At 35.1% G+C, this 13,742-nt stretch overlaps 1 protein-coding gene across 6 annotated transcripts in view; it reads left to right on the top strand.

The window, feature by feature from the left end:
* LOC136027953 (protein SET-like) overlaps window positions 1-13,717 on the top strand; it is a 34,492-nt gene extending 20,775 nt beyond the window's left edge. For all 6 annotated transcript variants that reach the window (XM_065705466.1, XM_065705437.1, XM_065705433.1 and 3 more), the window contains exons 4-6: window positions 1,636-1,742; window positions 5,205-5,314; window positions 13,584-13,717. In XM_065705466.1, coding sequence (XP_065561538.1) covers window positions 1,636-1,742; window positions 5,205-5,314; window positions 13,584-13,606 — 240 coding nt within the window. In that variant the 3' untranslated portion in view covers window positions 13,607-13,717. The remainder of the gene's footprint in view (window positions 1-1,635; window positions 1,743-5,204; window positions 5,315-13,583) is intronic.
* The last annotated feature ends 25 nt before the right edge of the window (window positions 13,718-13,742 follow it).

The raw sequence follows: 13,742 nt of genomic DNA on the forward strand, positions 1-13,742 counted from the left end.
TCATTTAATTGTTGAATTCAATTAGTTATTGCGAATACGGCAGTTGCCTCTTTTTGATGACAACAATCGAATTGTCTCGGAACATTGGCATATGCACAGGATTTTGTCTTAGTGAGGGTGAAAGGTTGAGAGGGAAGGCGGCTCTGAAAGAAAATTAAGTACAAGAAAAAATTTTTTCAACGGTAAGGAAGGAGCAACACTAAAACTTAAAAGGAACATAATTTATTACTTATATGAGGGGGTTTGCTCCCTCCTCAGCGCCTCACTCTTCACATTAAAGTTTTTAAGTACTTTTTAGTACTAAAAATGCTTCTTATTGTTATAATTAAACGAACCTTGTGTTTCAGGAGTCGTTCTTAAAGAATTGGGAAAAAATTCAAACCTAGCGTTAAAAGTGGAGTGTTTGAGGAGAGGAAACCCCCCTCATATACGTAATAATTTCTATTCGTTTTAAGTTTTAAATATTGCTACTTACTTTCAGTTGAAAAAAACTTTTTTTTATTTAATTTCTGATCTTTTAAAAATAATGCCATGAAATATAGCTCCACATCCATGGAAAAATCCCTCCTCCGCACGCATATATCCTCTAGACAATTCAGTCCTGGTAAAAATTTACCCTGGACAACTACCCTCTTGGAAAGTGCCTTCCCCATGGAAAACTCTCCCCTTGGAAAATCCCCCCAGATGAAAATTCTCTCCCCACACCCGAAAAATGTATGTATACTTCCCAATAACAAATATTATTCGTGAACAATGGACTAATTTAATTGCATAAAGACCTTTCCCCAGCAGGTGTGGGGGGAGGGAGTCATGTTATCTCCAATGGCATAGTTATTCGGCCTCTCAACTATGCTGAACAGTGGCTATCTCAAAATTTAGATTGGACGATTTTGAGAAAAAGGAGCGTAGGAGGAAGCCTAGCTGCTTTCCAATCTTTTTGGTTACTTAAAAAGGGCACTAGAGCTTTTTATTTCCTTTTGAATGAACCATCTTCCGATATTCTAGGACCACTGGTCGATAGGATCACCCCTGGGAAAAACAAACAAATAAACACGTATCCGTGACTGTTCTTCTGGCAAAGGTACAAATTCCACATTTTTCAGATAGGAGTTGAAAACCTCTTCTGTAAGGTTCTTTGATATGCTGAATCTTATGGTGTGATTTTAATTAAGATCCTTGGACTTTTAGGGGGTGTTACCCCTTTCTTCGAAAATTAGGAAAATTTTCTCAGGCTTGTGCCCTGTGATGGTTAAGACTATACTTAATGAGGCTTATATATTTGGAATCAGCATAATAAGCCGATTTTTTTTTATAGATTTATCGGTATCAAAGTTCGGGTTTTGGAGTTTCAGTTATTGTTGAGTCGAATATCTTGTTACTTACAGTTCGTTACCACGAACTGTTTGAAAGCACAAGATATTGACCAATTGTAATACAAATTTGGTAAGAATCTTGAGATTGGAGGGGGGTGAAACATCCTTTTTCCTCCCTTATGTACTCACCTGATGAAACATCGTTATTTTCCGAGAGAGAGAAAGAGTATTAGTGTCATATTTATGGTTAAAAAGCAGAGTTTCATGGTTTTATGTGTAGCAGGCTCATTTACTACTCTTTATTTTGTTCTACGTATTTCAGCATCTTAAGGACGAATTGTGGTTCAATCCAGTTCAATATTATGTCTTATCTGATGCCATTGCAGTTGACGACGATGAAGGGAATGAGGAAGAAGAATATGACGAGGGGTAAGCTTTCCGAATCTGGTCGTATTATTTATTGAACTGAACTAGTTGGCACACACTCGATTCAACCGTGTATATGCATATACTTGTTCTACCGATTCTACACTGTAGATGAATATGCATATTCATAGTTGGACGAATTAATCTCGTCTTGACGAGGGGAGTGAAACTGAACACTTATGGTCTTGGCTGCTGAAGCTCTGGTTAACTTTTTTTTTTCTGTGTATGTTTTGTATTGCAGATGACCATTGCTCATTTTTTTGAATTTTTTTTTTTAATCTTGATAAGTGGTTTTCTAGCTCAGTAATAACGAAAGATGAAAATTTCAAAAATTGTTTTGTTAGGGATCATAAATTGGAAAGGAATATCTTTTCTAGATTTCTACGACGTATTTCTGGAAATGTCAATTCCGAAATCCTAAAACCTGTTTTTTATTTTATTAACTTTTAGTTAGAGCTCAATAATAATCTTTAAACTTTCGTATGCATATAATTTTGGCCCAGATGAAGACAGAAGTAAGTCTTTGTAATCCAACACGTAGGAGAGGAGGGGGAATATAATATATTTCTTGAATCTTGTTATTCGTGCATCTACCAGATGGAGCTGCCATATCTCAACCAAATTTGATGCAAAGTGAAAACTAGTATCCTAGTTTTGCTTTTAGGGTATTTTAGTGTAATATGACCATTATTAGATATGATGGGAGATGGGGGGAGGGTATTCTAAATTCTTCTTTTTGGGGAATCAACTAGGAGGGAATATAAATCATGTCATCAGGAAATCTAGCACAAGATGTTATCGTATGTTAACTAAATTTGGTACGAAGTAAGAGAAAGTATCTTTGGTAGGAAACAAGAGCGTATTTTTTAGAGGTTTATATTTGATCCGACCTCTGTGTCTGCCTGAGGGGGGGGGGATCAAAATACCTGTCATCACGGTATCTAAAAAATGGTTATTATATCTCAGTAGATTATTATAAGGAGTAAGAATTGGTATCCCATTTGAGGGATTCGATTTCAGAACACAAAAAGTTTTTGTATGGCTCAGTATATTACTGTCATTTTATCTTAATACTCGGCGAATTTTCGACAGCCTAGTCAACAGGTAAATTTTATGATTGTATACTGGGAATTTATTTTTTGATTTTTTAGAATAAAGCCCCGGAAAGGCTCAAACTTTTCAGGAACCTCATGTCTTTCCTGAGCCCACGCCTGTTTCTTTCTAACAAAAATATGTTATGCTAACTCACCTATGTCTTATGAGTAAACACTTTAGTGACGATAGACACCCTATGACTGTTAAAGGAAGATCGACATTGTTCGCAGTTTTTAAAAGCAACAACAACATAGTGAGTATCATAAAAACCTAATACCACTTAATTTTTTCATTGGATTAATTAGCGCCTTTTGTACCCATGATAGTGGTATTAAAAATCATTTGGTTTGAACTGAGTTTTCTTAGCAAAATATGATTCTCAGTACTACGGCTAGACACACCCTGAAAATTTTGTTGCGTGCGGTACACATTTGGACTGCTTACTTATTTGTATAAGGAAGTGATTAATTTGAGTTTAGAGCTTAGAGATTACTGTGAGTGAGTAGAGTTTACTTCATTTATAACTACATCTTCTTTTTTTTGTCTAGCCCCTTATATTAGTAATAACTTATACAAAAAAAATATACACAAATAAAATCAACTGGTAGCGCACTAAAAACATTGGTATGACATGTCTGAGGATGAAACCATATGCTGAGAAATAAAGTATGCGTAAAACGCACTCAGAGAAACTACATAATGTCACAATCATGATCCCGAAACAACAATAACCCTGAATAGATTAATGAATCGAAATCAATTTATAACAACAATAAACAAGTCAATCAATTTTTTTCAGAACATTATTATCAATTTATTACCATTCATACTCAATCTGTTTAAGATATACTTTCCGAGCAACCCCAAACGTAACTCAGATTTAAATTGATGAATATGTAATTCTGTTTCCAGGTAATAAACCTGTAGGTAATGTAATATTGCCTGTTACCTGTTTCACAAAATAATGGTGGATCAAAAGGGAAGTACAAAGCCATACAGACGAACAGTATAAAATATACGCGTGTATTAGAGTAAAGTAATTCCTAAATTACGCGATAATATATTATAATAATAGCTTTAACATGATACTTAAATGATAAGTTTACACAAATATTAACCCCATTACACTTAACAGACCTTGGTCGCTTAATTCCCTTCTATGAATAATGTAACCCTAGAATAATAATTTGGAAACCGCGAAAAGATAGCAAAAATCGACTTGCCGATTTACTTTTAACTATAAACACGTTGTAGTCAATGCTGTGTAATTGTAGAAATAAATAGTTTGTTCAGTGGGTGCAACATACACCAGTGTCTTATTATCAGCAAATATAGGCTGAATAAAAGATCTCATGGTTGAATCATGCATTACGTTGCATACTGCTGTTCTATTCATTACATTGCATACTGTGTATCAATAAACTATAAATATTTGTAAGAAGTTTGATGTCAGAATAAATGAAAAATTTTGAGTTTGAAACCCCCATTTAGTCCACTTTTCGGGGTATGAAAAACTCAGATCAGAAATTCAGAAACCATCGATGATGAAAAACTAAGAGAACCTTTTAGAATAAACTGCGAAAACAAAATTTGAAATTTTTATTTAGATTGATTTGTGGATTCAGGAGTCTTCAGGAATCCTGAGATTTCAGAGGGAGGGAGAAAGAATAAACACAACTAGTAGATGAATTATTTGCAAAATATTTGGGAATTATGGTAGAAAAGTAAAAATCTGTAGATTTTAGATGGGGCTGAACATATTATATTAAATTACGATGTTGAACATCATTGAAGGGACTGTTCCCCCAAAAAGCCACATAATGAGTAACAGAGTTCAAGTCCCTTAAAAAAATAACCATAATATGTGCGACTGGATAGTGTTCCCAACTTGTATAAGCATATGTCATCTAAAGGTGAAGACTCTAGCTCAGTAGACTAATAAACTATTTATATCATGTAATTTGATATTGGGGTATGCAAGTACCATAAACGGGCTCTCGAGTACTGGCCCCAACGAAATATCCAGCTTCTATATATTTCGGATATTTTTGTTTAACTCACATTTTTTTTTGTTATTTCTTATGTAAAATTACGCATCCCTCCCTGGAAATGAACTTTCACATACGCGCCTGGGGAAGATTTGCTAGATGTTATCCAGAGAAGTTGTTTATGGATTGTTTCGGGTACCCGGCTGATTGATCGTAGTTTAATCAGTAGGCTGGTCGATAAGCGTGGTTCAATCACACATTTTAGTGCTATAACGAGAAAAAGGCTAGGGCACGTTCTGCGAATAAAGGATGACAGATTGCCGAAGATTGTCCTTTTTCTAAAGATTGTTCCATTTTACCTAATTGCTCCTTTTATTTTAAGTGACAACCTAGGAGATGATGTTGAACTGATTGAGGAAGAAGAAGAAGCCATCGAACTAGATGAAGGTGAAGATGACGCTGCCGAAGAGATTCTTGAAGAAGAGGAATCTGGTTAGATTATTTTTTCTATTTTCTTTTTGTATTGTGTATATAACCTTAACCATGCTTTTTTCTTTTTTGGGCCTGACAGTTTATTTGTTTAAACCCCAAACTTTGTCTGATTGTAATATATGACTCAGAAACAAGTGTGATGGCCGTTCCTTACTGCCAAAGGTAGGTAAACAGCTTCGACCGAGTTGTTCCTACCACAATTTTTGAAGTTTCAGAATATGCATGCAAACAAATTTTGTAAGGAAGAAAAAAAAACCATAAGTGCAACTAGTGGCAGGCTACTCTAGAATTGACGAAATAAGATTAATCTGAAAAATATATTTTATTGTAGCAAGGTTTGTGGCACAATTTGCTACTGAAAAATATGCTGCTAGCATTAAAGACAAAATAATAATTATTTCTACATTATTTCTATCGTAATCCATGAGACAGCCAAATTTACTGTGGAATTTCTAATACAAGATCATGGGATTTAGGAGAATAATTAAATTAATTATACAATAAACTATGTACATTAATTGAACAATTTTCACTGAAGAAGATAAACTACACAAGTGGTCAATATAAAAAATGAATAGAAAAAGGGTAAAGAAAAGGGAGCGATGGGTGGGATAAAACTTGTTGGTTCAGCATTTCAATTTTGTAGGGAACAAAATATTTTTTATATATCTTTATCTAGGATTTGATTAGGGTAAAAAAAAGGATGCGAGATCTAAGTGGAGGAAAGACAAAAAAAAGAATGAATTTGTTTTGGGGTTAAAAACACAAGTAGATGTTTGCCTTCTTTTCCTTAATGGTAACAAGATAGGCTGTTCCAAGAAGGGAAATATGAGGGACAATCATTCAAGGCTGCCGAACAATTTCATAAAAATAATCATTTCGGGAGGATAGGAAGAGTGAAAGAAGGAAGGTTCTAATGGATATTCTTTCTTAAAATTTCTGAATTTTGAACGACATCGTTATATCGTTGTGCCAATTAGATAGCTGCTAGCTCTGTAGGGGCTGTGTATATATTTTTTTTTTTTGCTTAACAAATTCATATAAAAGAAAGAAAGTAACCAAAAGTAAGTTCCACCCATCCATATGGTATGGTCTCCCTGGATCACAGGGTGGTTATCCAAGTTATCCATATGGAAGACAATAATTCTTCTTGCCAATAGAGTCTGTACTTCTATATAAAATGAAGAGGTTCGCTTATAAGGTGAGACAATAATTCTCACTTCATAGGAGTGATATATACCTTGCAATATTAACCTTGCTTAAGCTCTATAGCTATAGTTGACAATCCTACCTATGTCAAAAGACAAAACCATGTATGTGGTTCTTTTGCGCTTTTCAAAAATTGTTTTGAAGATTGAAAAAACTTTTAATCCCTCTGTTTCCTGAGTTGAGTTATACTAAAAGAAATTATTTCATCAGGCAGATGTGTTTTAACCTGATTTTTCTATTTTATTCTCACATTGAAAATTTAATTCTACACTGAGTTATTGATAAAGTACGGAATCATATTCATGGTTTTGCCGAAAATTTCGAAGGAAAATTGTGAATAATATTCCCGGTTTTGTCTTGGGAAGTCTTGGCAAAACCATAAAAATTCTCCTTGTTTTACCGGGAAAGTTAAGAAATAGTTGATGCGAAAATGAAGATTATAATGCAAAATCTGCATCAAGTAAAATAGTGGAAAATATACAAAAATACTGCATCAGTTATTTCGAATGTGGTCTTGTCCGACTTGTTTTTGCTTTCTCAAATTCGGAAACCTTCAATTTGCATTTGCAATATTCCTAACTTACTCCGTGACTCTTTGATAAACATGCACAGACTTTTGAAATCGTCTATTTAATCGTAGGGATATTTTTTCAATATTGCAATAAAGATCATCGGCAGCCATGTAAGTATGGTTTTCGGCATGAAACTTGAGACGAACTTCTTTCAGATCCAGATGGCTATGATCATCAAAGCAAGAGCTGTGCAAAGGATCCAGTTCTGATTCTGAGCGCGGAGGGCTTAGCTGAGAAATCAAGAATTTCTACTTCCGATAAGTTCTCAATGTCCTTGACGAATACAATTGATACTTCGTTAGCTTTATGTTTCTGAACAGCTTCGGAATAAAGTTTCTTCCTAGCTCTGAAATCATAGGGCAAAATGTTTTGCTGAAGACATAAAGTTAACTTGTGAAACGGCACTCCTTTATTTGTGGCAGGAGCATACCTTTCTGCAAGTCAAAGTAAAAAATGTTTTCTTTTTACTCTGTTCATACATTTCCCTTTTACGATGAAGAACTTTGGCCGCTCATGTTTTTTTGTTTGTGCCTTTCTTTCATCAAAGTTTCAATATCCGTAATGTCACCATTTACCGATTTGTTGTCATTGTCCAAACAGACGTCACGCATATCGAATATTGGCCTCTTCTAAGATATGTTCATTGGCATCTTCCGCCGGCACCATCTGTTCAACGAGCCGCTTTTTTCAGTTTCAAGTCAATAAGCTGTAAAACCACACTGACTAAAGATGGCGTAAGAAACCTTCCTATTTACTTCAACTGAAGTTTTTATGACAAGAATATTTATGCAAAATCCTTTGTGCATATCATTGACTATAAAAAAATGATCGAAAAAAGTCTTTTTGACGCATTGTATCATCTGCAGTGACACAGGGCTGGGTGAAAACTGCTTGTATGAAGTTTGATTTCTTCCTGTATGCTGATATAGTGGTTCCCACGTATTTCAATCAGCAGGTTGTCTTTTTTCAACTTTATTTAAAACTTTGTTCAGTTCGTGAAACCACTAAGTCATTTTTGTACCAAAGTGTACTTAGGAACATTTTTCGGTATTCAATTTCTCTTGACGAGTCAACCGTTTGAGACTTTAAAAAGTAATTTTTTCCTTGGCCTGTTCCTCCCATACGTGTGTCACCAGTTTTCTTTCTGTTCAACATTGCAGAAGTCAATTCCAAAAGAAGAGAAAGCTCTGTTCTTCTCTGTTGCTAAAGAGAATTTGAATAATTTTCACAGATCTGGTTCACTTCCTCCTCTGTAAACTTGTCCGTGCATTTCATATGATTGGTTTCCTTGCAATTGGTTAATTACGGGATGCTTCTCACGAGCTTTTGGACTATTTCTTTGATGATGCGGGCCCGCTTTCTGGTTCGTAAATTAACTAGAATGACAGCCATAATTTCAAATCCTGCTAATAATATTGAGGCGTTAAGATTGACTAGTTCAGCATTTAAGTCGTAGCTTAAGTCAGAAACCTCCAACAGTGTTGATAGATGTTTCCAGTGGTGCGGGGCAAGAAGGAGTCCTAATTTAGAATAAAAACGCTTGCATCATTATGTGGAAAAGGATCTATCTCACCAGAAAATCCCAGAGACGATCCCTGTGGCTCCAATTCCGTCAAGACGGGACTTTCCTCGTATTTGTTGACCTGAGGTGTTGATACGTGTACTGCTAATATGTCTACGTTTGCTACAAAAGTACATAGGAGTAAAATAGATTGTTCCACGTCAAAGCTAAAAATGTTTAAGTTTTATCTGAAGCGCGCAACATCAGCTTGCCGATTGAATGATTATTACCCTGCCACTTCCTAACATTCTTCCACATCTTCGTCTTCGGAGTAGATCATTTCTCTCTGTCTCCTCATTAGCTCCTTCTTTGACTCTCTCTCTTTCTCTGAAGAAACAATGAATCAGCAGCAAAAAGGAATTTTTTGAAATGTTCAGTGTAAATACAGTTAATTATGTCTAAAATAGCATAGGAGAGAATATGTATTAATATTCGAAGTCCTCCTTTAAAGTGGCTTTCCTTCTTATTTTCTTAAAACATTTCGAAATGCAGCCTCAGAAGAATCTATGTGCCTGAACTGGACTTCCCCAAGAATGAGAACAAACTGAAAGGTAGATTTGCTTGTAGGATCCATGGATTGAGACAGGAATTTCCATGTAACACCCATCAAGTGATTGAACCCCTTTAGATAACATAAAAAAAAAACAAAGAGGAAGAAACCCATGGAGCGGTCCATACTGTACATTCTTGATTCGTGGCACTTGCACCGGATTCTGATTGATGAATAATTCTTCTAGGTTTTGTTTGTTTTTGTGTGTTTTTTTTTTTTTTACCCAGCTAAAAATAGATGATTCTAACGCCCTGGTTGGTGGAAATACGGGTAAATGATTTCCTAGCCTAGTTAAATTTGTGTAGAAAAAGAAAACAGTAACGGTTAAAGACTGCTGCATTTTTATAGGTGAAAAAATCTAGTTATAGCCAATATAGTAATTGGTGACAAAATCGACCATAAATTACATGATATTCTTGTGATGGTAAGACAGCTAGAAAGGTGGCATGAGTAAGGGTAGTAATTGTAGGCGCATTAGCTTGGCTTGTGTAGGAAACAAATTACTTAGTATGATCATACTTTTTAGACCAATAAATCCTGCAGATAAAGTTTTGAAGGGTAAAACAGCTTGGATTTAGGAAGGGGGGGAATGTATTGACCAGATTTTCACTCTCAGATTAATAATTGAGAAGTGCCTGAGTTGTCAGACCTATTTAGTCATCAGTTTTATAGATAATGAGCAAACGTTTGATTTAGCCGACAGAAGAGCTTTATTGAAGGCCATATCCTTGTATGGTATGCAAGATTGCATTAAATTGATCCCTATTATGTACGGAAAAAAAAAGTTTTTTTAAAGGAAAGTAAGGAGCGGCATTAAAACTCAAAACGAACAGAAATTACTTCGTATATGAAAGGGGCTGCTTCCTCATCAACGCCCCGCTCTTTACGCTAATTTTTTTTTACTATTTTAAAAAATAGAGTTAAGAGAAAGAGTCAAACTTTAGCGTAAAGAGCGGGGCGTTGATGAGGAAGCAGCCCCTTTCATATACGAAGTAATTTCTGTTCGTTTTAAGTTTTATTGCCGCTCTTTACTTTCCGTTAAAAAAATTTGTTTTTTTGTTTAATTTCTGAACGTTTGTGAATCAATGCATGTTTTGATTTGGCTCTCCGCAAAGTTAGAATTAAACAAAATTTGCATATTTATTTTTTGGCTAAATGGCTTTCTCATAGTTTTGATCGAATGATTTTGAGGAAAAATAGGAGGGGGGAGGAGGCCTAGTTGCCCTCCGATTTTTCGGTTACTTAAAAAGGCAGTTAGAACTTTAAATTTTTTACGAATGTTTTTATTAGTAAAAGATATACGTAACTTACAAATTAGCTTACGTAACAAACTTCTATATTCTCATGTTTTTATTACGTATATGAGGGGGTTCACCCCCTCGTCAGTACCTCGCTCTTTACACTAAAGCTTAAATTTAGTCCCAATTTCTTGAGAATGACCCCTGAATCACAAAAGCCGTAGAATAATAGTTGAAATTACTAAAAATACTTTAGCGTAAAGAGCGGGGTTTTAGGAGGAGGTGAGCCCATCATATGCGTAATAATTTTTGTTCGTTTTAAGTTTTAATGCTTCTCCTTACTTTCAGTTGAAAAAACTTTTTCATATTTATTTTTTCATCGTTTTTTTTTTTAATAATGCTAGAAAATCCTGCGCTCCCTTCATGAACATTTTCTTCCCCCAAGACAAATTCCTCCAAGGAAAGTTCTCCCAAAATATCTCCCTCTTCTTAACCCCCCCCCCCAACCTAAAAATCCCCCTGAAAACGTCTGTACACTTCCAAATAACCATTACTATATGTAAGCACTGGTCAAAGTTTGTAACTTGTAGCCCCTACCACGGGGACTGTGGGGGAGTAAGTCGTCCCCAAAGACATAGTTATAAGGTTTTTCGACTACGGTGAATAAACTGCTATCTTGGAATTTTGATCCGGTGACTTTGGGAAAATAATTGGCATGGGAGGAGGCTTAGGTGCCCTCCAATTTTTTCGGTCACTTAAAAAGGGCACTAGAACTTTTCATTTCCTTTAGAATGAGCCCTCTCGCAAGATTCTAGGACCACTGGGTTGATGCGATCACCCTTGGAAAAAAACAAAGAATACAAAAAAACAAATAAACACGCATCCGCGATCTGTATTCTGGCAAAAAATGTGAAATTCCACATTTTTATAGATAGGATTTCGAAACTTCTACAATATGGTTCTCTGATACGTTGAATTTGATGGTGTGATTTTCGTTAAGATTGTATGACCTTTTTTCGAAAATGAAACAAATTTTCTCAGGCTCATAACTTTTGATGGATATAACTAATCTTGATGAAACTTATATATTTAAAATCAGCATTCAAATGCGATTCTTTTGATGTAACTATTGGAATCAAAATTCCATTTTTTTAGAGTTTCGGTTACTATTGAGCCGGGTTGCTCCTTACTACAGTTCTTTACCACGAACTGTTTGATAACATTGTTGCGATTGAGGTAGGAAATGGGGTTAGTAACTGGTGTTGTATTGAATCAGGACTTATGCAAACTTGCTTTCTAACCTCATTTATATTGATCATTTTGAGGGATTTGTCATTAGGAGCAAAGCAAAGACTATGAGAGAGCATTGAATGAAATAGAGTATTAAAACTCTTCTAGACATGGATTATACCGATGATTTGAGTATCCTATATGAAAGCGTTTGCAAAATGGAGGAGTTTTGAGAGTTCGGAGTGGAGGTATAGGTCTGAAAATTACTGTCAAGAAGACTAATTCAATAAGACTGGGGATTAGCATAGCTGAAGGGGTGATATCGGATATTGGGAAGATCGATCAAGTGGACAGCTTTCTTTATTTAGGTGGTTTTAATTAATAAAGACGGTGGGTGCTGTGAAGATGTTGAAAGTAGAATAACCTAGGCCGGGTGTCATAAGGAAAGATTTAAGGAAAACTAGAACTTCTTGGGAGGGTGTGAAAGGAGTGGCTTTGAATAGACTGGGATGGAGGAGTAGTGTGCGTAGGTGTTTAAGTAGCTTAAAATCGCAAGATATTGCATTCAAGGTTATGTCTTTTGTCAGCCTCCCTGTGGAGATGACTCTGGCCACCCAAAGCAGTACTAGGAAGAAAATATCATTAGTTGTAAAAATTATGACAGGTGGAAATGATGTATTTTCGATTTTTATTTTTTATTTTGCTTTAATTTGAGTCGAAGATGAAAGGACCTGATTTTGCCAAAGGGTACCTTAGGTAAATGTCTAGAATTGTTTTTCAAAATAGCATATGCTTTGTATGCTCACCTTTTCCTAGCTATCCTATGCTAGTGAAGTAATAGAGTCCAACTTGATTCAATTGAAGTAGGCCACTTAAATCCAAAATCTAGACTGGAGTTTGTACTTCTGTATAAGATAAAGCGGTACGCTGGTGAGTAGACAGTAATTTTCACCTCACCGGTGCTATATATAGCTTGCAATATTAACCTCGCTAAAGCTCTGTAGCTATCGTTGTCAATCCTTATCGAGTCCTTGATTTTTGAATTAATTCGAGTTGCCTTAATTCCATGGCTAATTCAAGAAAAGTTATAAAAATATGACAAACTTGAAATATAAATAAAAATCTATATCTGTTTTTGCTTCAAGTTCGGTCAAAGATAAAAAGACCCAGTCTTGTCAAAAGGTAAATCTAGGTATAAGGTAAAATTAGGTAAATCTGTATAAGTGTTTTAAAGTAGCCAATGTTCTACACATTCGCCCATTTTATTATATATAACTGTTTTATGTTAGTAAAGTAATCTAGTCCAAAATGATTCAATCGAAAAAAGGCCATCAAAATCTATAGAATTGTTAAAATGTACAACTGTTAAATAGTTTGAAAAAAACATCTGCCTTCTTTCTGAAGTTTTAAGACTAGATCCAATTTTAGTCCTTTATTTGAAATCCAAATTAAGTTAAAATCAAGCTTATTCGGGGTATTACAAATCTGCTGGGTAATATTGTGCTCCCTGCAGCGGCTGATATAGGGTGGAGGGGGAACACCCACCCTATATAGAGACTGGAAACTGGCACTAGTGTCGATAAGAAAAAATCAACGCCATCTAGCGCCTGGTGACACTTGACATTTTCTAAATGTTTGTAATTGTTTTTCTATCAGGAACTGATATCAGACACTTATTTCTACTCAAATTATACCAACTGCATAAATTAAATTAATTATTATTATTATTACACTGAAAAGAAAATGGCAAATGTCGCCAAATGCTAGATGGCATTGACGTGTTCGTATCGACACTTATGTCAGTTACCACTCTTGTAAGTTACCCATACTCTTTGTGCCATAGCTTAAGCCTTAATGCATCATTGTATATGAGGAAATTTAGTTTTCAATGCAATTTCTTATTTTCCAGGTGCTGGTGAGCTGGGTGAATGAAGATCTTATGAATTTTATTTTCCTTCACTGTGAACAGTGTATTTATCATGAACATTTTTTAACATTATAGGTTTTCTTTAATTCTTGTGGTAATAAAATATTTCCTATTTAGATTTTTTATCAGTGGTAGAAAGAA

This window comes from Artemia franciscana, chromosome 1 (genome assembly GCF_032884065.1).
Source record: "Artemia franciscana chromosome 1, ASM3288406v1, whole genome shotgun sequence".
Taxonomy (NCBI): Eukaryota; Metazoa; Arthropoda; class Branchiopoda; order Anostraca; family Artemiidae; genus Artemia; species Artemia franciscana.